The sequence below is a fragment of the Ailuropoda melanoleuca genome, chromosome 9 (genome assembly GCF_002007445.2).
Source record: "Ailuropoda melanoleuca isolate Jingjing chromosome 9, ASM200744v2, whole genome shotgun sequence".
NCBI classification, from domain to species: Eukaryota; Metazoa; Chordata; class Mammalia; order Carnivora; family Ursidae; genus Ailuropoda; species Ailuropoda melanoleuca.
In genome coordinates this window covers 36,742,183-36,769,824 of record NC_048226.1, presented here as the reverse complement: position 1 = coordinate 36,769,824, position 27,642 = coordinate 36,742,183, and the positions used below count along the sequence as shown (strand labels likewise).

At 39.1% G+C, this 27,642-nt stretch overlaps 1 protein-coding gene across 3 annotated transcripts in view; it reads right to left on the bottom strand.

The window, feature by feature from the left end:
- NKAIN3 (sodium/potassium transporting ATPase interacting 3) overlaps nucleotides 1-27,642 on the bottom strand; it is a 379,291-nt gene that overhangs the window by 154,759 nt on the left and 196,890 nt on the right. For all 3 annotated transcript variants that reach the window (XM_034668114.1, XM_034668115.1, XM_034668116.1), the window contains one exon: nucleotides 3,658-3,855. In XM_034668114.1, the coding sequence (XP_034524005.1) occupies nucleotides 3,658-3,855 (198 nt within the window). The remainder of the gene's footprint in view (nucleotides 1-3,657; nucleotides 3,856-27,642) is intronic.

Genomic DNA, 27,642 nt, shown 5'->3' with positions numbered 1-27,642 from the left:
GTCCACGTTTGATGGTGGGTGTGGCAGAACTGGGGCCGGGAAGACTATCTAGGAAGCTACTGGCCATCCTTCCGGTAGAAATGATGAGCATATGAACCTAGGGCAGGGGCAGTGCTCACAGAGAGGAGGGACTAACATCATCCCACAGCTTGATCCTGGCTACCACCCTTGACTTGTCATCTCCATGGATGTGATTTTGTTCCTCCCCTCATACTGTCCACAGTTTTTCTTTGGATTCTACCCTGGAGTTTAAGCTGGTGATCTGACAATTTGCCCCTGCAAATTGGCTTCGGTGAGATCAGGGCCACAGGAACCCCCTCTCTGCCTTCCACTGTCCCCCTCCTGCTCACCCTGGAAGCTGCTGTGGAAAGACAGCGGTGCTGACCCAGGGAAGCTCCCATGCTGGGGACAGTTGAGCCAGGCACGTGGTCCCACTGGGGATCCCAGGCCATTGCCATCTTTCCGAATTCTACTTTTTTGGGGTTGCTGTTGTTGTTGGTTTCTTTCTGTCAAGCTTGTATATAGTCCCTATAGATGTTTATGACTGGGACTTCATTTTTTCCAGTTCCAAGCTCTGCTCTCAGGTGGGATGATACAGGCAGGATTCATCAGCAGAGCAGAGCTGTATCCATGGGTAAATCATTCAAATACTTTCCTCTCACTTTGCCAGAGAGCTGCTGCCTTTGAACCCCGGAATGTCCCTCCATAATCCTGCCCGTCTCCATTGTCCTTCTAGATCTCTCTGTTCCTCTATCAATGACAGGGGTCCCCCTGCTACAGCAGGGCCTCCAGGGCATTGCCCCATCTCAAAGCTCTTTATCTGTTTGCCAAGTTGTTGCCCATACAGCACAAACTGTTAAATATTGCAACCATCACCCCTTGTTTTCAGGAATAGGACGGACATCTCAGCACGTGCTAGGCAACTGCTACAGCAAGTGTTCCCAAGTCATCACACTAAAAATTGCAATTCTAATAATTATAAACATATTTATATGAAATAAGTGGAAAATATAGAAATAACCACACAATAATAAATAATTTCACAGCTCTGAAATAATTTCAGACTATATTCTATTTTAATATAAAAAGATAAAATATTGGAAATCTTATCTCACAGGTGTATTACCCGAGAAAAGTCAGAGATTGGCAACTAATCCTTTTATTGATGTAAGGCTGAATAGTATAGTCAGGACTATATATGCAGGTGGACAGTTTTGAATGTTTACTGAACAGCTATGTCAAGGAATTAATTTATAACTGACAAGTACTTTAAGTGGCAACATATATTCTGTTTAGTATTTCTCCTTAGTGTATGTTTTTAGGTGCCAATTCAGCCCCTTATCAAATAAATGCTGTAATCTTGCCATTCATTTGATATGGAGAAATGACTTTTTGATTCCATACTATTCTGCTACATTATAAATAATTTGAACATTATGCTATCATTCCACAAAATGGTTTAGCAATTTACTATGAATAATTTTTTAAAAGGAGGGAGGCCTGTCCAGATATGAAAGATTCTAGAAAAAAAGCTTCAAAATTAAAAAAAAAAAGAATAAATCGGGGCGCCTGGGTGGCACAGCGGTTAAGCGTCTGCCTTCGGCTCAAGGCGTGATCCCGGCGTTCTGGGATCGAGCCCCACATCAGGCTCCTCTGCTACGAGCCTGCTTCTTCCTCTCCCACTCCCCCTGCTTGTGTTCCCTCTCTCGCTGGCTGTCTCTATCTCTGTCAAATAAATAAATAAATCTTTAAAAAAAAAAAGAATAAAACCTTTAGAATCTAGTATACAATAATATAGTACTTGTGTACCTTAAAATAGACTGAAAATTTTTAAGAGAAAGCTTGCCTCTATATTTTTTTTAAAACAATGACTTAAACATACATATTTGCCATGGTTTCATATGTAACTGCTAGGAGATTAAAGAATGACCAGAAAATAGGAAAAGACTAAGAAGCATCTGTTGACAATTGGCAATATAAAGAAACCAAGAATAACCAGATTCCCCATTACATCCCAGAAAGAAAATTCCTAAGTATTGAGGCCCAACCTCTTTCTATTTTTTTATCCAGTGCAGAATTTGCTTTTCATCGAACTAGAACCCTAAACAATCTTTGACTTTTTATTCTAATCTTTAGTCTTTCTAGAACATTATTTTTCAAATGTGCTCTAAAACACTTCTTTAAAACTTGAATATGCAGGTTAAAAACAATAATTCATACATTATACAAGTGAGGTAAGACCACTACGTTGGTGGCCCCAAATGAGCCATGGCTCCTGGTATTGTCACTTTTTATAGCCACCACCCTACATTCGGCTTGGGCTTGGTCATATGACTTGCTATAGAAAGCGTTATTCAAGCACAGGCCGGATGAAAGCTTACATGTTGGGCTTCTCTCGGAAACTAGCTGCCTTGTAAGAAAGCCTGTCAAGCTTCTGCAAAAAGACAAGCTGGAGGAGGAGGAGACTGTGGTCTAACAGCCAGCACCAGACATTTGAGTGAGGCCTTCTCAGATATTCTAGTCCCAGCGGAGCTCCTGGTTGAAAGGGTCAAATGAGTGACCCTCGACCATACGAGGTGGAGCAGAAGAACTACTCAGCTGAATCCTGCCCAAACTCCTGACCCACAGAACTCTAAGCAATACATTTATATTGCTCAAAATAATTCCATTTTGCAGTGGTCTGCTATGCAGCAGTAAAGAACAGATATAGTAAGTGATAGTAAGGATTTTTCAACCTTCTTTCTAGAAATAATTCCAAGGTACATTCTTCACTGACATACACCTCTTATATTTCTGTTGTCTATTTATTCACCATTGAGCCTGTATCTTTTTTTCTGACTCTACCTCTAACCAGTTGGACAGAAGGACTGAGATGGATGGTTGGTTTATATAAAAAGTGTGATTGAAAATGGCTTTATCATATACTGACTCAAACAACATGCCAAGTCCTTGCTGGATCTCAAAGGAACACCACTCTTGATAATGGTATATATCTTAAGTTAATGCCACTCCACACTGTAATCAAATTGTAGGTGGGACAATCTGGTAGAGAAAAAATTAACAGATTCCCGGCACATAAACCTTAGGTGGTCCATTCAAGCCATTCCTTCTCTCTGCTCCTTTATATGGAATTATATCTTGACACCCAGTTTTAGGCACTACAATGTGGAAAACTCTTTGGAGAGATTTGTTTTCTTAAGGATTTATCATTTGAAATATGAGGCTTAGTAGATTGAGCTAACCATTGAGTGTGTTTGCGTCCTTCTTTCTCTGGAACTAATGCACCTTAGTTAAAGAATGCTTTAGAAGTACAAGTAGCAGCAGAAGAGCAAGTGGAAGGGCCCAGTAGAGAAGGTACAAGGCTACTTCTAGGGGATGTGATGCTATTTCATTGAATGGCTGTATTGTGTCTCAAGTTAGAAACTATAGCAACGAACTTGTTCTAAAACAAACTGTCTGGATACCAAGAGGAAAAGATGCAGCCCCATTAAGTACAGCTGATGTTAGCATTCTCGCTGCTATTCCCATTGTTTAAAGGATGGTCTCCATGTGCTTGTTTCAGGCTTTATCTATCAGATGGGTGTGGACAGAGGTTTACTTACAAAATGCCAATAAAGAAGAGTCTAGATCAGACAATAATTCAAATGTGCTACTTACAGAAAGGAGTATCTGGACAGCACTGTGGATGACCTCTAGGTACTGGAAGTCAACAATGCAGCCCGTGACGGAGACGTATGTGTAGTCGTCCATCATGCCATGGGCTGACGGAGGCAGCACTCTTCGGACACAGCCAGGCCCATGTTCCCGCCACCATGACCGGTGTACAGAAATGTTGAATGTCATCAGATCTGTATCCTAGGTGGGCAGGAGACAAGAGCAAAAGGAGACAATCCTATTATATCACATCTTTGATTTTCAACTTTAGGAAGGATTCAGGATAACTGGGTGATGGGAATGAAGGAGGGCATGTGAGCACTGGGTGTTATATGAAACTGAAGAATTATTGAGCACTACATCTGAAACTAATGAGGTACTATATATCAGCTAATTGGATTTAAATAAAAAAAGAAAAAGGTAAAAAAAAGAAGGAAGAATTCAGGATGAACAAAATTGTTGAAATGAGTTAAATTTCAAGTGAAAAATAACAAAAGACAGAACCACAAAGGCTGTGTATACCATATGCCCAAACTATTGAATTATAATTGTTTACTACAGAGATAAAATCCTTTGAAGAGTAACATCTTAAGGCTAGCACACATCAAAAATCCAGAGACGAAACCCAATACGTATGTTCGTTTTAAAAATTATTTTGTTCATTTTGAAACTTTTTGTCTGCATTTTTTTGTTCAGCAGCAGCAGCATCACCATGATGGGCTAACATTTAATGAGTGCTTTTTTGCATCTTAGACATTGTTCTACGCATTTTTCGTATTTATATCTCTTTTAATGTTCATGTAGGTACTATTACTAACCTGATTTATAGTAGGCTGAATAATAGTCTTAGTGAAAGACGTTCACGTCCTACTCCCTGGAACCTGTAAATTTTACCTCCTTTGGATTATCTGAATGGGCCTTAAATCCAATCACATGTATCTTTATGAGAGCAAGTCCTAGGGAGAACAGACACAAGGAAGAAGAGGAGAAGGCAATGCGACCATGCAGGCAGAAGGTGGAGTGATGTGGCCACAAACCTAGGAAAGCTGGCAACCACTAAAAGGTGAAAGAGACAAGGAAGGATTATCCTTTAGAGCTCCAGAGGGAGCATGGCCCTGTCAACACCTTGATTTCTGACTAATGAAACTGATTTCAGACTTCCAGCCTCCAGAACTGTGCGAATAAGTCTCTGTTGTTTAAGACCTCAAGTTTGTGGTATCTTGCTATAGAGCAGCCATAAGAAACTAACACAGGTAAGGAAAGTAAGTCACAGAGAGGTAAAAGAGATTGCCCGATATAATGAATAAATTAAATAAATTGCTTATTCAATGAAAGACCCAAAACTTGATCCCCTACAGTCTGTACTTTGAGCTATGAAGTTGTACTATCCCTTTACCTACTATGTTCTCCCTCCCAAACCCTTACTATACCTCATACCCTAAAGGGAGCTGGGTCCTTCCTCCTCAATTGTTTCCAGAAAATACCACTGATAGCCAGAGAGGAAAGAACAAAGATCTTTGACATTTCCATATCAAACCAAGCTTTCTGAGCTCTTAGCAGAGACAACAGCCCAGGTGTTTAATCCTTAAAAGATGCCTTTTAGTATTTTGGGGGAATGTCAGCCTGGTACATCAAAGAAGATCCTACTGTTTTTGCCATAACAATAGATTCAAAAGAATAGATGAGGAGCCAGGCTCTCCACTCCCGAAAAACCTAAAAATTGTAGCTGCACAAGGGGAGCCAGAAGGAGGAAGTGCAATGATGCAGAGAGGACCCGAGGACCAGGACACTGCACCTTCCAGGAAGCCACAGGGACAGGAGGGGGTCAGCTTTTGTTTATTTCCCAGCCACTCTGGCCCCTAGTGCCAAGGGGACATGATGGTCTTTGCCCAGAAGCCCAGGGGCTGTCCAATAATCGCACAACACAAACGACGCTCATCCCTACCTCAGTGGAATGAGGACAGTTCCTACCTCAACGCCATAGGGCAATTCTAAGGGCCGGACATTGATTCTGGAACTACAAAAACACAGGAGCAGCTGGTGTGAAATGGAAAGCCCTTGAACTTCTGTGTGGTGGGGCTGAAAACAACCAGTGTGAGGGTTCCCTGAGCAAGGACAGTGAGCACACCCTCCGCTGTCATTCTCTGCTGTATATGAACAGGAATCGTGAGGCAAGAAATATGTCCAGTTCATGAGAGGGGGCAAAGTTACTCTGCAGTTTTAGGTTTTCCTCAACTCAAGGAATTCACATTGCGACAGAGCAGGGACTGAGCTCAGGTCCCCTCAACCCTGACCGCAAAATCCAGCATTCCTTGAGAGAGGAAACTCTATATACTCCTTGAGGAGCACATCTTGCAGGAATGAGGAAGTAGGATGCTCACCAAAGGAGGGACTCCACTGTGAAGACTGGTGAAGATCAAACCAGTCTGTGCCAAGGTGGACCCCAGTGCTAACATTTCACCTGCTTTCCCTTCCCTCTTAAAAATCAAGCCCAGGAGCGGAGATTTAACATGCTAACTAGACACATGACACATGAAGCAGCATGACCTGCAAGTGTGCAGGCGCCAAGAAATTCTCATCTCTACGTGCTTGAACGTCAGTCCTTTCCGGTCTCAGCTCCTTTAAAAAGTTTCCGGGCATTTGTTCTGAAAGCCAGTCTGAAGGACCCTTTTGCTTTGTGCTGTCTCCCTGGTGCTGGGGCATAAGCCGCAGTAAAGAGCTTTTCCTGGGACTCCTGCGTGGCCTCTGGTCAATTTCCATTGCTTGGAGAGCCCAAGGACCCTAGTCGGTAACCAGACTACTATTGGAAGTATGCCTCCGATTATATCGCTATTAAACTATTTTACATCTTTTTTTTCCTTTTTTGGGTTGTTGGTTTGTTACACGTATCATTCAGTTACCTTCACAGTTACAGCACTTTATTGATANAAAAAAAATTTTTTTTTTTTTTTTTTTTTTTTTTTTTGGTTCTTGGTTTGCTACATGTATCATTTGCAGTGCCCTCTGAAGGGAGAATATTATAGAAAAATAATTGCTTTAGCTAGTGAATTCAGTTTAACAGAAGGCAATTTACCTGCAGGCAAACTGCACACTGACTGCTCCCTTTCCTGACCATCAGATTTAATCTCTTACAGTTAGTTCTGATCACCAACCGGAAAACTATTATTTCCTGTTTTAATAGAATTCATTAGGTTCAGGATGAACTTGCATGATCTCAAGAGTCATAGCAATTTCTACTCTTTAAGCATTTTTACCCAGCGGCCTTTTCTATTGCTGGACTCTAAATTCCTTTCAATATGACTTGGACTAAAATTTATATTACACAAATAAAACAAAAGTGAATTTATGAACTCATGATACATGTTTGTTACACTCATAAAATCCCTCTGTGTAGTTCTCACTTAATTTGTTGGCACTATAAATATTTATAAACTGTACTTTTTTTGCAATGGCTGTATTAAAATTTGAATGAGAACATCAGTAGTATCAAATTATACTTAAAGTTCAAACTTCTAACTTAGATTCGGTATAAAATTGTATTGCAAGTTTATGTCTGATTTCAATCCCCTTCAGTAGCTAGATTTCAAACAGTTCAAAAAAAACCCTTAACACATGATAACTCAATTTCCTATATGAGGCACATCAGAGGAAATGCAGCACAGAAATCTATAACAATGTTCTTTATAAAGAAAAATAAATAAGTATAGAAGATCACTTAGGTTGTTGAAGCTTTTGTTACCACTTCAAAGCCCGTAGTTTTGAAATACATGGGTTAATGCTAAACCGGGGCTCAACAGAGGGATCTTTAAAATAATTTCAAGTAGCTCAAATGTCATTTCTCTTTCAGTTCTTGGAGTTAGACTATTACATGCTAATTGAGGCACACCATGGTTAAGAAAATTGGCGACTGGTATCGTCATTTTCTTTAGAATTTAAAAGATATAAACAACGTTATTTGTATTTATGCAAGTGTAAGTGATTACAAAGGACTGTTTTTGGGGAACAAAGAAGAAGAAGAAAGCAAGGAGGGAGAAGAAAAACATGAAATCAAAGCAGAAGGGCTTGGGAGGCATAAGGACAGCCTGGAGAGAGAGAGCATGTCAAGGCTAACAGAAGAGAGAATCAGGGAAAGTGGTAAGGCCATAGACTCAAAGCCTGGTATAAAAGGACCACTGAATTTGATGACTGTTTGGGTGGAGGGAGCTTATAAAGTGCAATACCAGGAGAATATTGGGCGTGAAAAACCGGATTACAAGGAATGGATGGGACTGAGAAGAGAGAATTTGGTGTATTTTTTCATGAACTTTGCGAGTCAAGGTAGTGAGAACATAGGATGGTGGCTTCAAGGGTGAGCAAGGAGCACATGATCAATGCATGGAGAACTACATGTTAGCTCTGTCTGCTCACACGCACAAAGTTATGACTTTGAGGAAAATCATTCCAGAATACCTGCTTTCCCCTAATATCTATTTAAGCAAATACTAAATGTTTAAAAGTTCTTTCATCTCTCTAGTGTGAATTCCAAACTTGTTCTCATTTTCTTCAAATACTTGAATTAAACAAAAAAAAGGAATTTCCAGAATTCTTTGAAATATTGTTCATTAGGGGCGCCTGGGTGGCACAGCGGTTAAGCGTCTGCCTTCGGCTCAGGGCGTGATCCCTGTGTTATGGGATCGAGCCCCACATCAGGCTCCTCTGCTATGAGCCTGCTTCTTCCTCTCCCACTCCCCCTGCTTGTGTTCCCTCTCTCACTGGCTGTCTCTATCTCTGTCAAACGAATAAATAAAAAAATTTAAAAAAAAAAGGAAATATTGTTCATTAACTGTGTGGGTGGACATGCCTGCCTGCATCCCATTCACAGCAAGTGACCCCACAGTACTGAATCGGCTCAATAGTCACTTCTTTCATAAAATACCACTATTTAATTTCTTACTAATCAAGGAGCTAGTCTCTGTCTTATTCCTCTATGTATTTGTAATCATCTGCTTTTNCTTTTTTTTTTTTTTTTTTTTTTTTTTGCTATGTGTCTACTTCAACTTTAGCTAATCCTCTCTACTTCTAGAAATGGATTCTCAACTGCTAATAATCTTTTTTTTCCCCTCTGTTTCCTTAGTTGTGGCTCAAGGAGTCATTGAATCCACATTTATACGGTTATCTACTTTCTTTGTTTTTATTCTCTCTTATCATAAGCCAGCCCATCTGGAAGTAAGCATGCATTTAACAAAATAGATTTTGCTCAATTTTAAAGTTAGCATTGGGTTTATATTTATATAACAGAATTCATGTCAGTTGAAACTTCTTTTGAAATACTTGTTCATCTAGACAAGTTAAAACAACTCTCTCACATTCCAGATTTTTTTTTCCACCAAGTTACTAAACATTTCAGAGGCTACTGCAGATCCATAGAATGAACACAGTGCTTGGTAGTGACGTGTGTGCTTAGAGCACATCAGACAAAGATTTGGAACCAGTTCAAATATATCAACAATTATATGTTATTTTCCTTACAGATAGGTTTAAAAGATATTCAAGCTTCCATCGGGAAGCATTTGTCATTTGCTGTTGCTTTCTTAAAGCATCCTTAGTACAAGCCATGAACAAGTCATTACCACGTAGATCATGCCATGGTTCTGAATATAAAGAGCAGTCTGCACCTATAAATACAGAGAACAAAGTGATGGTTGCCAGAGGGTGGGGTGGGGGATGGGCAAAATGGGAGGGTAGGATGGGAGGTATGGGCTTCCAGTTATGAAATGAATTAAGTCACAGGAATAAAAGGCACAGCATAAGGAATACAGTCAATGATATTGTAATAGTGCTATCTGGTGACAACTGGTAGCTATACTTGTGGTAAGCACAGCGTAATGTATAAATTTGTCCAGTCACTATAAACTAATGTAATATTGTGTATCAACTATACTCAAATAAAAAAAAACAACTAAAAGAAAAGAGCAGTCTGCAGAGTAAGCAGCCATTGATCACTTTGACTTCCTGTTTCCCATCCCTACAACTAGGTATTACTGGGATTTTTCAATTCTGTACCATTGGTCACAGGCCAAAGGCAGGGCTAAAAGTAATCAAGCCTTTTGTTTTCATTTGGGGGCTTAATTCTCTGGATTGAACTGCTACAGGAAGCAATGAAGTCTCATCTATCCATTCAGCAGTTTATGGAGTTGCTAAGATGAGTTATGCATGAGGGTGTAAGATTGAACGTAAGAGATCTTATCCTTGCCCTCATGGAACATATATTCTAGTGGAGAAGACAGGTAATAAAGTAAACAAATAAGTAGGCAAAAATAAGTATACTATTGTAAAAACTAATATAAAAGAGATGACATGCTGGAGAGTGGCTAGGATGTGGGATGGGGTTACTTAATACAAGGTGGCCAGAGAAAGCTTCTCCAAAAGTGGGTATTTGGGCTCAGACCTGTTAGATGAGTCTTGCAGAGATCACATGATGGCAAAATGGTTTCAGAACTCCAGGTACTGACTGAAGGATCCTACAGATGGAGGGAAGCTGAGGTGAGGAAAAAAGTGGTATGTAGTATGTGTGTGTGTACGTGTGAGTGTGATCTCTGTGCATTGAAATGACCTAGAAAACAACATCACTCCAGTAGCAACAAACACCTCTGGTTCACACTCCCCAGTAATGAGGCCCAAGCTTATTCCCTGGAGAAATGCTAAATCCAGTGTTCGTACAAGGAAGGAACAAAGAGAGTGTGAAATATATTTTGTGCTAGAAAGCAAGACAATTTTCAAAAATTGATGTCATGTTAAAAGGATGTAGGTACCAATATGAAGGGTCTGTCTGTCTGAAGTTGTAATGATTTGAGCATTAGAATCATGACTGAGCCCGACCAAACACGTTGAATCAGTGAAAATCTGTGACTCAATAATGATCAAAAAGGAAAGGCAGAAAAACTCATTGTTAATATTTAAAGCAGCTACTTTAACAAGACCTCTGTGCTTTCTGCTCAATTTTGCTGTTAACTGCTCTAAAAAATGTCTGTGAATTATAAAAAAATAACCGCACTTGAAAAATGAGTAATTAAAGAGAAAGAATTAAGCATTTATTTTGCCTTTTTCCAGTAGGAATTCTGTATCAAGTTAACCAAGCTGGTGAAATACAGCTGTACATTACTTATGAGTGTCAGACAATAAATATAGAAGAAATAAAGAATTAGAGTTTTTTTTTGTCGGGGCGCCTGGGTGGCACAGTCATTAAGCATCTGCCTTCTGCTCAGGGTGTGATCCCGGCGTTCTGGGATCGAGCCCCACATCAGGCTCCTCCGCTGGAAGCCTGCTTCTCCCTCTCCCACTCCCCCTGCTTATGTTCCCTCTCTCGATGGCTGTCTCTGTCAAATAAATAAAATCTTAAAAAAAAATTTTTTTTTTTGCCAATTTTAACAAAAGTGATTCTTGTAAGAATTAGCAATTGGTTATTTAAAAAATTAAGTAAATAATTAATCCACATAGTGCCAAAGAACATAATATAGATTTCTTTTTAGTCTTAAGTAATACTTACAGAATAATAATAACAATAAAAATATCACATTTCAGAACTTATGAAATGTACATAAAATTATATTTGGGGAAAAAATTATAGCATTAAATGTTTATAGTGAAGAAGAGAGGTTGAAAATAAATGAGCTAAGCATCCAGTTTAAAATTTTCAAAGAAAAACAAGTTAAAACTAAAAACGTTAGAAGAAAAGATGACTAGATATAGATTTAATTAACAAACATTTGTTATGTTCCTATGTTCTTCTGGGATCTGGATTAATCCATGAACAAAGCAGACAAAAAAATCTTGCTCCATTGGAGCTCACATTCTTGTATGGGAAGACAGACCATAAATATAACAAAAAATAGAGTACATTTCATGTTTGAAGATAAGTGGTATTTAAAAAGAGTAGAATAAGGACACAGAAATATCTAACAGTAGAAGCTAATTAGAAACAAATCAAAGATCCAACAGAAAGGAGCAACAAAGTACAAATTTGATTCTTTAAAAATCTATAATAAAATCAACAAGTCTGATCAAGCTTAATATGACTTGTTATTGTCCAGGTGTGGCTTGGTGGCCACTCATATGCAGGATTATCACCAGTCTTTAAAAGAATAGCGTGGCAACATCGAAAGTTTCAGATGGGAGTGCCTCTTGATTCTGCAATTTTATCCGTCTGCCTTTATCTAGCTCACATGTCCACCTGCATGATATATGAGTGTTCTTAGCAGTGTTGTTCGTAGCAGCAAAAAAAAACAACCTAGTCTGTCAGAAATTAATAAATTGGTATTCATGCAATCGCATGCTATGTAAAGTAGAAATAAATTAAGCTTATGTAGATAAAAATGAAGGTTCTCTTGAACATAATGTTGACAAAAAGAATCAACTTGTGGAGAAAATATTGTATGACCTCAATTATATAAAGTTTAAAAATTTGCACAATAATGCTATGTATTTTTTAGGAATGCACTTATATATAGTAATACTTTAAATAAATAGGCAAATATAAGAAATAAATGGAGAACACAGAGTGAAAAAAGGGATCAGGGAAGAGTAAACAAGAAGGGTTTAGCTGTGTTGGAAAAGTTTTGTCTTTATTTCATTGGTGATAACATGAGTCTTTGTTGACTATTTGATTACTCTTTATCAGATATTATATACCTAAAAGTTTTGAAGATAAAAATTTTAAAAATATCCTTCCATTTCCTCTCCATTCCAGGTGCCACTCTCCTAGACTGGCCAACGACTGTTTCTCTGGGACAACGGCAATGACCTCTAAGTACAACTCCTGGCATCTCTATTTTTCCTCAAATTTATTTTCTTTATTACAGCCAGAATAATATTGTTTAAACCCAAACATGTTGATGTCATAGTTGCTTAAAACACCTCAAAGGTTTCCCACTGCCCGAAGGGAAAAGGTTAACTCCCTGGGACAGCTCGAGAGTTGTTTACCTCCCCGCCTCGAATCACTCCTGCAGATTCCTTGTTGACCTTGCTATCCTGATCTGCTCCACATTCCCCAACTGCACCGTTCTGTCTGACCTGCTGGTCTTCACACACCCTGTTCCCTTACCATAGAAGATCGTTTTTCACTCTCACCTTCCATCTGCTTTCCTGCCCCTGCAATCAACTCTGCCCCAACCTGGGTACCTGGCCAACTCCCATTCATTTTTAGGCTTCAGCAGAGATCTCACTTCCTCTGGAAAATCATCCCTGACCCCTGGAAAGTCTGGGCAATAGAACTCTTCTATGTGCTCTCAAGTGTCCAGTTCTGCCATCTACTTTTATATCTTTCTTTGGATAGTGAAGACTCATTCTTTTTTTTATGATCAACTTTCTGACTCACCTGTGAGATTATAAACCAACTATAATAAGCACTGTTTTCCCATGCCAAGCTTATAATAACAGCTCTCTCTCTCTATATATATGTATATTAATATATATATATTTTTTAATGAAAAGAATGAACAAACCTAAGTCTAGGTTTTTTTTTTAAAGATTTTATTTATTTATTTGACAGAGAGAGACAGCCAATGAGAGAGGGAACACAAGCAGGAGGAGTGGGAGAGGAAGAAGCAGGCTCCCAGAGTAGCAGGGAGCCCAATGCAGGGCTCGATCCCAGGACCCTGGGATCATGCCCTGAGCTGAACGCACATGCTTAACAACTGAGCCACCAGGCACCCCACTGCTAGGTTTTTGAGCCACAATTTCAGTTGAGAATTGAGAAAAGAAAAAATTGTGGTTAAAATTCTGGTTGAAAAACCAGAAAGCAACTGCACATCCATCAAAGTGCCTCTTATGTTGCTTGTGGGAGTGTGAATTTGTGCAGTCTCTTTGGACAGGGTTTTGTACTCCTACTGAAGCTAGACATGTGTATGCCTTATGACCCAGTGTTCCCACTCCCGAGTATGTAGCCAGGAGAGATGAATGCACACACCCACCAAAGACCTGTACAAGGACCTCAGCATCTTTTTACAGCCAGAGTCTGAAAGCGCCCCAAATGGATAGATAAATAAATGTGGTATGTTCGTACGCTGGAACCTGCACAACAACCAAAAAGAATGAACTGTTGATCTGCATAAGGACATAGTGAAATCTCATGGACGTGATGTTGAGTGAAGGAGATCAGGCTCGATAGGGCATATACCATATGATTCCATTTTTATGAGGTCCTAAGAAAGGCAGGACTGAGCCGTGGTGATGGAGATTGGAATAGTGAGCACGGGTAGGGTGGCAGGGGTGGGGGTTTGTCTCTAAAGCTGGAAATTACATGGTGCTGGAAAACCATGCAATTTGTTCTAAAGCTTCACAACCTTTCTTTTCTTTTTTTTATGGTTTTTAAAATCACTTTTTTAAAATAAATTTTATTTTGTTATATTAGTCACCATACAGTACCTCCCCAGTTTTTGATGCAATGTTCCATGATTCGTTATTAACACCCGGTGCACCATGCAATATGTGCACAACCTTTATTTTCTATACAAGAAAGTTGGAGTTGCAGGGTTTTTCAAATGTATACTTCCCAGTTTCATTCATTTTGGAACTAACGTGAGTCTTATCAAATGCATTTCTTTCTTTTTAAAAGACTTATTTATTTATGAGAGAGAGAGAGTATGTGTGCACAAGTGGGGGGAGAAGCAGAGGGAAAGAATCTCAAGCAGACTCCCTGCTGAGCATGGAACAGAACACAGGGCTTGATCTCAAGACCCTGAGATCATGACCTGAGCCGAATCAAGAGTCAAATGCCCAATTGAGTGAGCCACCCAGGCACCCCTCCAAGGCGTTTCTTAAGAAAGGTAAGTGTGCAGAGGATCAGCAATCTTTCTCATGTGTGATTAAAATAATTGAGAAATTGTGCAAAAAGTAGGAGGAAAAGAACCAGAAGCATCTGCCTTCTGCTCAGGTCATGGCGCAGGATCCTGGGATCAGTCCCATATTAGGCTCCTTGCTCAGCGGGAGCCTGCTTCTCCCTCTGTCCCTCCTCCCCCCTCCCCTCTCCCCGCATGTGCTCTCTGTTCTTTCTCAAATAAATAAATAAAATCTTAAAAAAAAAAAGGACCATGGCCAAAGACTTAATTTCCCTCCTTTAATTAGTTTATGTGTGCCATTTGATGCTATTAGAAGGAATTAAACAAAAACTTGCAGTTCCCTAATAATGACTGAAGAAATCATTAGTCTTGCCACCTTGAATAAGAGTGGGGGAAATATGGTGAGAAGTTAACAACCTGCAATTTGCAAGAGAACTTTTGTTTTTCTTTTAAATGTCAAGCTCCCCATTTGTATTTAATTTTTAGTTGTCTATTAGCCATATCATATATTCTTGTATATTGGTTTGTCTACTTTCGATGTGCATCAAGTCCGTTGGGCAGAACCAGGGATGTCCCTGTAAAAACAGCCCTCAAAAGCTTCAAAGGACTTAAGCACTGAAAACATTTCAAATATTAATTATTTGTGAAGGTATAATGTACATTCACAGATATTGACATTTGTGGTATGTAATTGCTGCACCTGACTACACTAAGATTTGCTAACAGATGATTTTTTAAAAATAAGTATACCTTGCATTTCTAATCTATGAATTTTAAACACCTGTAGTTTACTTAGTTAATTACTAAGCTCATTCAACACATCTGGCTTCTTTGTCTTTGTGTTAATCAATAATTATTTGATTACAATGTTATGCCTTTTATGCTAATCAGGATTTTGAGACCATAAAAATGTGCTACCTTTGTGCTTCATGCTGGCACTAATGCGTTATATTTATAGTGTGGTGTATTCATAATTCATGCATGCATATGCATGTATGCACACATTTTATTTCATTTGTGCAACAGAAAATTTTCTTTTCAATCTTTTCTTTTTTTCCTCTTTCTTTCTTTCTTTCTTTCTTTCTTTCTTTCTTTCTTTCCCTTCCTTCCTTCCTTCTTTCTTTTTTTCTTTCTTTCTTTCTTTTCTTTCTTTCTTTCTTTCTCTCTCTTTCTTTTTCTTTCTTTTCTTTCTTTCTTCTTTCTTTCTTTCTTTCTCTTTCTTTCTTTCTTTCTTTCTTTCTTTCTTTCTTTCTTTCTTTCTTTCTTTCTTTCTTTCTTTCTTTTCTTTCTTCCACAAAGTTTGCCACCTGAAAAGAATACCCTTACTTATTTTTCAATTGTGGTAGGAAAAATTCTCCATTTGAGAAAAAAATAGGTATTTGTTTTAATGTGATGAATTCTTTCTGAAAAATAGAAGGAAAAGTCATGTAGTCCTTTTAGTTGTTCCCTTTTTGAAAGGTATTTGGATAGATAGAACAATATCAGTATTTCTGACCCATGAATGTGGCTGCTGGTGTGGTTTAAAACCCTCTGCAAAAGAAGAATATTTTTCTTAATTGCTTCCTTTGCTGAAATAATTGTGAAGGCTGAAAAGAGGTCTGATTAATTGCAAACTTGGATGTGGTAAAAACCTCTCTGGCAGGTTCTTATCTATCACCATCAATCTCAAGTTACACAGTAACCGTCTTGGATGCCTTGTAAGAAGCAGGCTCTTGGGATATGGAAGTTTCGGAGACAGGGACTTGAATACAACTCTGGGTGGATATTCACTGTAGCAGAGGGATGTTTGTTAACTCATTCTTATTGCTTGACTCCGCGTTAGGGTCTTTAGAGTTCCGTACAAATCCTGGTGTGTATATGTGTGTGGAAGTGTTATGTACCGTACTGTGGGGAGGGGCTGAATGGAGAATAAAAGCCCACCTCTGCCCACTTGTAGCTATTTTCATTTCAAAATATTGTTTCCCTCCACGTCTCCCTAGATCCTTTGATATGACTACGTGTCATCATACCAAATTTGGACATGCCTCATGCCAACAACAGTTCTATGCCCTTCATCTAAACAGGATTAAGTTATCACCAGCCAGATATTCCACAAGTGCATAAAGTCCAGTGGCCATAAAGGAGTTACCTTAATAATGGACATTGTTTCATTTTATTACTATTTAATTCTTTTGGGAATAATGCCGTTTAAGATCCTTTTCTTTTTTTTTTACCCCATGGCTGAGTCATGGAAGTGTCTGTCCTGAGGTTCTAAAGAGCCCAGAGTGCTTCTAAAACATTAATTAATTCATATTAGAAAGTGAATTCCTACCAGCAGTGATTAAGCCCAATAATTTTAATTGCCCTAAATGAAGTAAAGATCACTCTTAGCTCTCCTTAGTTAAAGTTGCATCTGAATTTTTCCAGAGAATATTTCATTCTTTCAATTTGTTAATCATGGGAGATATAGATATTTTTGTTTTTCTGTACAGATAGCAGCTACTTTTAAATCAAAACATCCAACTTGTCCGGGAGCATACCCAGCTACATTTTCTCTGAGTACGTTCTAGTATACAAAGTAGAAGGCCTCGTGTCCTTCACAATTCTGCCTGCGCCCAGCAAACAATCCTTCTACCAGGAGCTGGGACTACTTCCATGGGGGGGACTTGCCAGCTCGAGTCTGCAGGGGTGCTGGGTGGTTGCGGTGCCTCCCTCTGCAACGACTACAGGAGGAACAGTATGAGGCCGCGAGTGTCTGGCTATGCTTGCCCTCCTTCCCTTCTGTCTAAATACAAAGAGCTGTCAAACAGTGTAGGTTTTTTCCTATGAACACAAGAATTTCACTATACTTATGGATCATTATAAATTTAAAAGTCTTATTAGGTCACAAGATTTTCTCTGAGAATGCATACATTTTCCCTCGCTCAGCTCTTCAACAGAAAGACTGTTTACAATCATTGTTCTCTACCTATCAGACGGCAAAACATTTCATACTTTCTTAATTAGTGCTTTATGATCTAAAATCTCTCGTCTATATTATTTATATTGCACAATGAAGTTATTTGGAAGTATTTTCATTCAGAGCCATTTATGCAGCCATTACGTGACTCACCCAGTCTGCTGTATTTTTCCTGTAAGAACGATGCCTTGAGTATCTTGTCAACCAGTGGTAAGGTCTGATGGCATCTTCTTTGTTATTTGAGGATAAGGATTGTGCGTCAGAAGCTTTGTGCACACGGGAAGGCCAAGGTTTGGAGGAGTGGAGGCTGGTGCAATCAGTAATCTGAATATGCCTGCACCATCTCTGTGGCTGGAAAAAAACCCCAATCATCCACCAAGGGTCCAACTCTTTTTCTCAGAGTCTGGGAATTAGATATACGGTTTTTGAGGAAGTCTAGCCCTTTCAAAGTTCGGAGACTTTTCAGAAACCGATCAAACAGATCTTTCTACTGTCACATCTATCATTCCTTTAAAAGTCTGTTTCCTCAGTGAAGGGCACTGTCTCGAAGGGCTGTGTTTGCTGGAGGAAGAAGCAGCATTAGCCCCACGAACCTAGTCAGTGAGGCTGGAAAGGCACAGTTTGCCTGGCATTCTAATCAGTCTCGCCGGTAAGAAAAAGAAAACAAAATCTCTATCTGGGTAGCAGGCTATTGGCTGACTTTTTTTTTTCCCCCTAAACCTTTAATCAGAGGAGAATTGAAATAGAAAGGACACCTGCATTCTCTCTCTATCTTTCAGGAGTTGAATTTTCATGGATGTGTTTAACATTCTCTAATTTCAGGCCATGTGCTGGCTAGCCTGTAATCCTTTAGGCAAGTTACATAAAATTTCAATTTCAACTTAAAAGCCCAGGTAGTTCCCTTATATTTTAAACTTGAGGCAATCTTCAGCAAAGAATTACGCTAGCTGCTACATCTGCCTCTGTTTGGGGAACGTTAAACATTTAAATGTCCGGCTTCTAGATGTGACTCTGATAAGGTATCTGTTACCCCAGCCCATGAAGAAAGGGCTTGGAATTGGTGAACATGTGTGACATAAATGCTGAAAGGACAGAAATCTTCCCAATAATCCTCTGTCTGTGACGTCACGGTATATCAGAAACCAGTATGAGCTATTACGCGGCCCTGGGTAAAAATCCACGAAGAAGGGAAAGGTCAGATACACAATACATACCAGAGGCATTTTAGGAAAGGATGGGCCAACATCACATAACTCAGAGGAAGTGCAATTAAATAAAAGGTTGCTGAAAAGATAGCAGCCATCTTTCCTTTCCTTTTTTTTTTTTAAGACTTATTTATTTATTTGAGAAAAAGGGGTGCAAGGGGCAGAAGGAGAGAAAGAATCCTGAAGAAGACCCCCCCCCCAGTATGGAGCCTGATGTGGGGCTTGATCTCATGACCCTGAGGTCATGACCTGAGCTGAAATCAAGAGCCGGATGCTTAACCAACTGAGCCACCCAGTCCCCCCAGCAGCCACCTTTCCTAGTGGGCATAGTAACATGGGGAGAACAACTTCTTTCCTCTTCTCCACTTTATCAGCATCTAAACAGTAGCTTCTCTTCCAGCCATCCACCAGATGGGACCAATTTGCTGTAGGAAGCCACATAACTTGATGGCGTGGGCCATCTTGGCTTTGGGGAATAGTGTGTGGAAAAAGGACTAGAATGAAAAGGGGAGAGGAAAGAAATGCTGCCGTTGTCAGAGAAAGATCAACTGGTTGGGCCCTGGAGAAAAGAGAATTTTTTTTTTTAAGATTTTATTTATTTATTCCACAGAGATAGAGACAGCCAGTGAGAGAGGGAACACAAGCAGGGGGAGTGGGAGAGGAAGAAGCAGGCTCATAGCAGAAGAGCCTGACGTGGGGCTCGATCCCATAACGCTGGAATCACGCCCTGAGCTGAAGGCAGACACTTAACCGCTGTGCCACCCAGGCGCCCCAGGAGAAAAGAGAATTTTATGGGGATCTTCAGGAATCAACAAGTCAGAGCAATACATTAGATAAAATTAATGAAAGAACTTAAATTACAAGATAATAAATAATTCCACTGAGAATTTGTGTAGCTATTTAATGATTCATAGTATTCTTTGGTTATTTATTTGACTCATGACCGTGAATACTACTCTCAAATTCAGATAGCTTATAATAGAATACATTACACAATGCATATTTATTTATTAAAATTTGGAAATAAAGATGTTCCTATCACTTAATGCGAATGTATAAATGTGTTAGGGCCATCAGCTCATCCTAAAATACAAAGAATTGTTATTGAAAACATTCTGGGCCATTTATATAATGATTCTCAGTATTGATTAAAGAAGGTTGTACTTTGGGGATATATAAATTACAGCTTCTTAGTTTGATAAATACTTAATTTGGTCATAACTACACATAACATGAAGGCTTTGGTTCAGTGTTTGTGTGTGAATTGTAATAAGTCTTTGCTGGGTCAGTTCTTGCATTTAATAGAAATGAATACAGGGGATTAAAGAGAGAGCCAACAACCCACAGCGTTAGCGCTGGTGATGGTCAAAACTTACCCATCAGGCAGAGTGTAAGGTAAATGGATTGTTTGTGAACATTTTGCTAAGATTGAGAACAAAGTCAGATGCTCTGAGTAAACAACAAACAAACAAACGATCTCAGCTGACGGTAGGACAATGATTCCTAAGACTAGCTCATCCCAGAACTTTCCAAGGATTCTTGTTGTGGACTAAAATCTCAAAAGTTCGTTCCCAAGAAAATCTTACCAGGCCCCTAATCCACACAGAGTTGCTGGTGAACAGAATTATAGAACATTTGTTTTTTAGGCTAGTTGCTTCTGATGGTTCCTAGATTTTTAATGATGTGATGGCAGATGCTCCCTGCCTTTCTTCCTCACCCGTGCTCCCAGCTCCCCATCCTTCCACACACACCTCTTGTCTCACAAGTAGGAAAAACAGAAAGACATGGAGAAGACTCTAGGGAGTTCAAGTTAAATAGGAGAGAGGAGGGAAAGAGATTCCAAACAAGCCTTCTGTAATCTGTTTCCATATCACACACAGGTTAAACATAGCATTGCAGAAATTCTGAGGACCTTCCATTCCATGCCTAACATTTAACCTGAAAAGCAATCATAACGTTGTGGTCTTTCTGGTCTTCTGAGATGGGAGTGGCAGCACCAGGACCTACCCAATGATATTTGTCTTGTTTTTGTCCAGCCTTGGACATAGCCAGTCCATAGCCAAGAGTACACTTACTCTTTTCTGCTAAAGTGAGTCTGGCTTTGTAATGAGAGTGCCCTATGAACTCAGCATCCTAGCTGTACCAAGAAGCAGATTGCTGGGTCAATGGAAAAATGGTCACTATTGGCATATCTATGTGTCTCCATCTCGCTCTTTGGTCCGTTCCACACTGTAGTATATTTATCTTTTTGTGGTTGTCTTGCCTGCTAATTTTGTTTCTCAAGAGCTGACCTGGATTCATTTTTATATACACAGTATCTAACACAGGGCTAAACATACAGTGGGTATATAATAAATGTTCATTGATGAATTATTGGTTCTCAAATAAAATAAATAAGATGCACACTTTAAAATCAAGTGGTCAGTTTCTTATGTTTTAAGGAGTTAACCATAAAATAGAAACTATAAAAGCCTTAGAGAAAACAAACACAAATATTTATCTTAAGGTGAAGAAGGACTATACAAACAAAAACAGCAAAGAAAGAAAATGATAAAGAATAGATTTGAAAAATTCGCCTTCGATGACAGCTAATGAGAAGGATCGGCACTGGAATTGAGAGCTGACTACACCCACCTGTGTTTTGCTAAGCTTCTTTGAAAAATGGTTTTGCCACAATTGAGTTTTTTCAACCACATTGTTAAAAGGAACAATATTCCCGTAAACAACACTATGTTTGCACAGATAAATTGGTTTAATGCATTAAGGAAAAATGCTACATGAATTAAACAAGATGCATTAAAATGTCTTTTAAAAACTTACCAACAAATAATTGGTTTGACTGTATGTTTTCAGAGTTCAGTCAATGAACCTGGGGTCCTTTAGGTGTGGTCCCAGGATTAAAGTACTAGGGAATTATTTAGTTGTAAAATATGGACAGTTTACAGCTCCACAAAGATGTAACAGGAAATGATCTATTTACCAGAGTCTTTTTTGCTCAAATTGTTTTACAAGTAGTATGCCATACTAACCAAGAAAATCCACAATTAGATGTTAAGTTTCCTAAGCAATAATTGAGAAAAAGTCAAGCTCTGAAAAAGCTGTAAACATCATTGTTATACCTTTAAATTTTGCCACCTGAGTCACCATCACAATTTGGGGGTAATTTATCATTTGTCTAGTAAAATTAAAAGGTCTGAAATTCTATTAACAAAGCCTATTTTCTGTATACATACAGAAACACATATTTATAAGAAAGTAACAAAACTAAATACTTAATAAGAATTTTAATCTGTGTATATAAATATTGGACACCTGAAAAATTGACTAATTTAGAATTCAAAGTTAGCACTTGATCAAATTTGCTGGATAACGATTATCATTTGGTATCATAAAGATGTAACTTTAATTATAATTAAGCACATAACATACAATAAAACACACAACCTTTTTTTAAAGACTCGTATTCTGATGTCAATCATATTAGGCAGAAATCACTAATTCATGAAGCCAAGAGTAAAGTGTAGGCATGCCAAAAAATCACTTTTCAAATTTGAGAAGCTAATGTGTTATAGGGAATATTCTAATGCTTCCAGGAAAATTACTCAGTGAAGTATGTTGAAAATACAATAAAATACTTTTGCTAGAAAATGAATATTCTTTGTATAGATAAGTATGACTACTTGGCAATGGTCATAGGATAACTGAAGTGTGGTCTCTTCACATTTCATATTCTGAGTGTGGAACTATTTTTAGCTGAAGTCAAACCTCCATTTGTAGTAAAGTTCAGCACTACCTCCTGAAATGTTCTTTTGCTATGGCAGATTTTAAAGTAGCATTGAAGCTCTGATCATTTAAATGTAGCTCTAGCCTCCTTACTAACTTTGGGTATCAGATACGGCATCAGCGGCAGGTTAATTTCTAGGTAAATTTGGTCGGGATTCTAGAGATGATTCCTAATAGTTCCTATTTTCTAAGTTTGTTTTTCTGTTTTTTGTTTTTTGTGATTCCCAGAGAATTCCAGTCTCCAGGCCAAAGGGAGCAGCTCCCCATGTATCTATTAGCGCCCGGATGCTAGCTCTTTAGAATGATATTAATCTCTATGCCACAGATTCATGTATTTTTTAATCTGCTTCAAGAACGAAAAGGATATAATGGCCCATTAGGAAACATTAAATCCTGATCATTTTGTTAATGTTCTCACTAATACGCGTTCTATAGAGTTGCTCACTTTTATAACGAAGATTCTAGTGTCATGGGTTAATGAGCCACACAGCTTCTAATGTTGTACATCTGTCATTAATCCATTATCAGAAAAGGACTAATCTATGGCCCTAGCAGATGGATCAGAAGTCCTGTAGGGGTAAATTAGCCCCATCCTTTACTGCTGCGTCTTACAGACTTACGGAGCATTTTCACATCCTATCGCATTTGCTTCTGAAAACCATTCTCTGAAGTCAGGAGGCTACTGTATTATTATTCTCTTTTGTTTCAAGAGCCTGGCAGGGAAGCACAGCCTCCCCTCTAACTTTGACCAAAAGAGGACTGTGGGAGGGGTCTCTTACTGGGAAGGTTGTCGGCGGGCCCCCTGCAGCTTCCGGAGGGTCTCAGGAAGGGAGAGAGAGGACGTACAAGGTCAGTCAACCCTTGTTGACCTAGTCCTGATTGCTGAATTAGGAGCCAGTGTTTCCACCAAACAGCAGTTACACGACAGAGGAGCGAGGCACACTGAGGAGCTGATCTGCTACTTGCCTACTCCCTTATGCCTTACGTCAAGTTGTTTCGTGCACCAAGGCTAACAGCTTCCATATCATACTCACAGGAGATGAGAACGGTTGCTGAGACCCCTTTCTTTGCACCTGTTACCGCAGGGCCCCGTGCCTCAGGGGGAGTGGACTCTCCCCTCCACTCTGAAGTGCCCTAGCTGTTGGGCTAAGGGTGAACCCGTTATCCTATCTGGTGACTCTTTCAGGAAAAGGCTTGAAACCCAACTTCCGCTGGCGGATATGAGAGAAAATCAGTTACAAGGACTAAGAATTTTCTTTGTATCTAAGAGCACACCATCATTTCCCTTTCTGAACATTGTCATAACAGCATAACAAGAAAAACCAGTAAGGACAATAACAGCTAACACATAGGTAACACTTACAATGTGCCAGCCACGGTCCTCAGCACTTTAAATATTGTAACCGACTTAATCCTTGCAACAACCCCGGGGTAAGTGCTGTCACACTGCCGACTTTGAAGATGAGCGAACAGGCACCGGGTTATGAAGCCTGGACTTCTTCCCGTCCTCAACCAACATGGCAATGCTGTCATTCTCAGATACACTTGAATATACTTGGGTTTATTTTCAGATTGTTTCAACAGCTGGCTTTAATTGATTAAGGGGCAGACCAGATTTTGGAAGGTGGACTGACGTGGCAAAAGAGAGACGCGGTAATAACCTGGGTCCTTGATGACATTAGCTCATCCGCCAGCCCTGAAGCCTGTTCTGCCTGTGGGCTCTGGCGTGCAGGATGCTGGATGCCCTTCCCGGGAGTCTGTAGTGCTTGAGTCCGAGTGTCTGTTACTTCAGGCATACACTTGCCCAAGTGATCCAAGAGTCCTACCTTAACACCAATAATGGACGCGGCTACTTGTGTCTGAATTTGGGCCTTGGGATTTCGGGTGGGTTATTCTTTTTCTTCCAAGGGAAAGCATCCTTTCCCTTTTTCCTTTGTAAAAAGGGAATGATAGGGACACCTGAGTGGCTCAGTCAGTTAAGCGTCTGCCTTGGGCTCAGGTCATGATTCCGGGGTCCTGGGATCCAGCCAGACCTCAGGCTTCCTGCTCAGTGGTGAGTCTGTTTCTCCCTCTGCCACTCACCCCACTCTGGTTTTCTCTCTCAAAGAAATAAATCTTTAAAAAAAAAAAGGGGGAATGATAATAGCACCACTTCATCTGTGTGGTGAGGCTCACATGCTATAATATACACAAAGCACTTTAAACAGTGCCCCAAGTGGAGTTTGTATTCACTAACATGTAGCGAATATTAGTGATTTTAAATAGTATTATCACTTTATTACATTTTATTATAAAGCCTTGATATTTTTCTAATCCAGAAAACATGAATAACAATAAATTTATAGGGCTGTTATGAGATACAATGAAAAGCTCGTATAAGGTGTTTAGCAGAATATCTGACATATGGAAGATGTTCAACAGATTTTTGGTATTTTTCTCTCCAATTAATTTTTTATTTTAATCAAAATAAATTTACAGGTACATATGTACATATGGTGTAGAAGAGAAAACAATGCTAACATCTTATAATGAAAAAACTATTTTATGAGTTAAATCAATCAAAACATTATTTTTCCTAAAAAAAATTACATACATTAAAAAATAATACTGTCATCTTTTGTGTAAAGATTTACTCCTTCAATAAACCAGCCTGAATATATAAACTTCATACTTTTTATTTTATAAATGAAAACCAATTACGGCATGTGCAAGCTTTTACATAAGAAATGCCATGCTATTATATAAGCAATTGGTCTCTTTCTAAAATGAAAAATGGAGACATGTCTGGAAAATTATATTGCTTGCTGATCCATAAAGTTGTATAGATCAAATATCTAAGTACAAAAATTAAATATCTAATACTATACCTCTAAGGAAATATTATACTATCTGGCAAAACTGAAACCCCAATCTATCAAAATCTAGTGGTTTAATTCTGGTTGCAAGACATATTAATAATAGCAACCTGATTCTAAGATTCCAAATACATTACAATTAAGTTTCTAGCCCTCTCAGAAACTGATGAAGCCTTATACAGAGGCAATAAACTAAAACCCCATTTGCATTATTAAATTTAGTAATAGAATGAGGGATTCTATATATCAAAGTCATATTTAGTGACACATACAAATCATAGAACTGTTCACTTCAATCTGTTCTTGATTTGGGAGCTAACAAATCTTAACCTATAAAATTCATTTGGGGGACATTTGTAGTAATTGAATGATATCCAACTTATAATAGACGTGCTGTGTAACAAAATGCCAACATTAATTTCAGTGATTATTAGTAACATTGTGCTTTCTCAATAAATATGTGTTGAATAGATAAGAACACAGGAGTAGATAAAGTGCCCATTCACAATGTTGTTAACTCTTTCCAATACAGATTTTTAAAAAACTTGTGGGCTATCTATATGTCGCATTATTGTAGGGGAACAGATATACTTAGTTTTATTAATTTCAAATATATTAATCTCTAGTATGTGAAAGTGCTGTAGCACTATGTTTTGGATGTGTTCAAAGTATTCAAATACCAGTTTAGTGTCTACTATGTGCACAACATTGGTATATGCTATGAAAAAGTCAAAAATAAAAATGATACTATCATGGTCTCTTTTTAAGATAGGGTGCTGAAAACACACTTACAAAAACAATTGTAAAGGGGCGCCTGGGTGGCTCCGTCGGTTAAGGGGCTGACTTTTGCTCAGATCATGTCTCAGGGTCCTGGGACTGGGCCCCATGACGGGCTCCATGCTCAGCAGGGAGTCTGCTTGTGGATATTCTCTCTCTCCCTCCCCCCTCTTCCACCTCAATAAATGAAATAAAATCGTTTAAAAAAATCAAAAGTAAGGAGATATATTTTAAAGACACAATCCACCAGGATGGGAAAACATGAGAGGAAGCAAGGGCACACAGTTCTGAAAGGTGGAAGTCAATGGATGAGCAGGAACTGACAGCAGTAGGAAAGATAAGTAGAGACTCAAGTTAGACTCGCAGAACCATGAAAAGCATCTGTTATTTCAGGAGAGGAGGCAATGGGGGATGGTTCTGAAGTCAGGCAGGCTGGGTGCAATCTGTCTGAGAACTAGTTAGACCTCTGATGTCTTCTGCTCCTCACTGCTATGTGCCCCACCCTCCCCCAAAGTCTGGAGATGTATTTCCTAGAGAGGGAACGCAGAGGATCAAGGACCGTGAGCAAGCAACCTTGACACACAGTTGAGGGCATATTTGCCATGCTGTGCTGACAACATGGAGATTAAGGACCAGAGGCATAAAAAATGAATGCAAAGACCCCTGGCCCCTGCCCCTAAGATTCTGGCTCCCAGATCCTTCACCTCTAGATACAAACTGAAAGATTCTTCCCTGAAGAATTTATCTGTTCCAAAGCAGAAAAGACAAAGACATCTGTACCTGGAATTCCCCAACAAATGGTCCACATAGGTCAATTTACAGTGTGGCTCAGAATTGAGGAGCTTCATAATGGGCTCAGTGTGGCCAGTTAGGCTCTAAACCCTCCTTCGATCATGCACAGAAAGCCAAGGATGAGTAAAACTTGAGGAAAGACTTTCAAAGATGAAGACTCAAATTAACAAACGGGGGAAAAACAACCTGAGAAAGTAAAATAACTTTGAGGAAACAGATTAGGTAGGGAGAAAAAAATACTTAAAAAACCCCCCAAACTATTAGGAACATGTACAAACCAAAATTAGGATGCTGTTAATGCAGAGCATTCAAATTAAAAAAGAGCATTTGACACAGGAAACATAACAGCATTGTGAAAATTCGATGGAAGGACTGGAAGACAACATTTTAAGAAATATCCCTGAAAAGTAGAGTGAAAGGACAAAGAGATGGAAAATAGAGAAAATCAAGAAAGTTGGCAGACTAGCCCAGAATACCCAATGTCTGAGGGATACAAACTCCCCTGAGAAATTCAGGACACGGAACATGGAGGGGAGAAAATTATCAACAAATGATTTGAGAATATTTCCGTAAAATATAGGTCATACGTTTCCAGAAAGAGAGGTTCTGTAAGTATTCAGGGTGAGATGCCTTGTTTGTCAAGAGCTTCTCCTTTCCCAGAACTCAACTATTACTAGGTCTGGTGATGCCCTAGAGGGCTTTCAGAATCCCACAAGCCAGACCATGATTTAGCTCTCTCAGTGCCTTGAAATACAAAAGACTAAATGCTGAAACTCTGATAATTTGATTAAAAAATAAGAAAACACTGTAAGAAAAATCCCTGG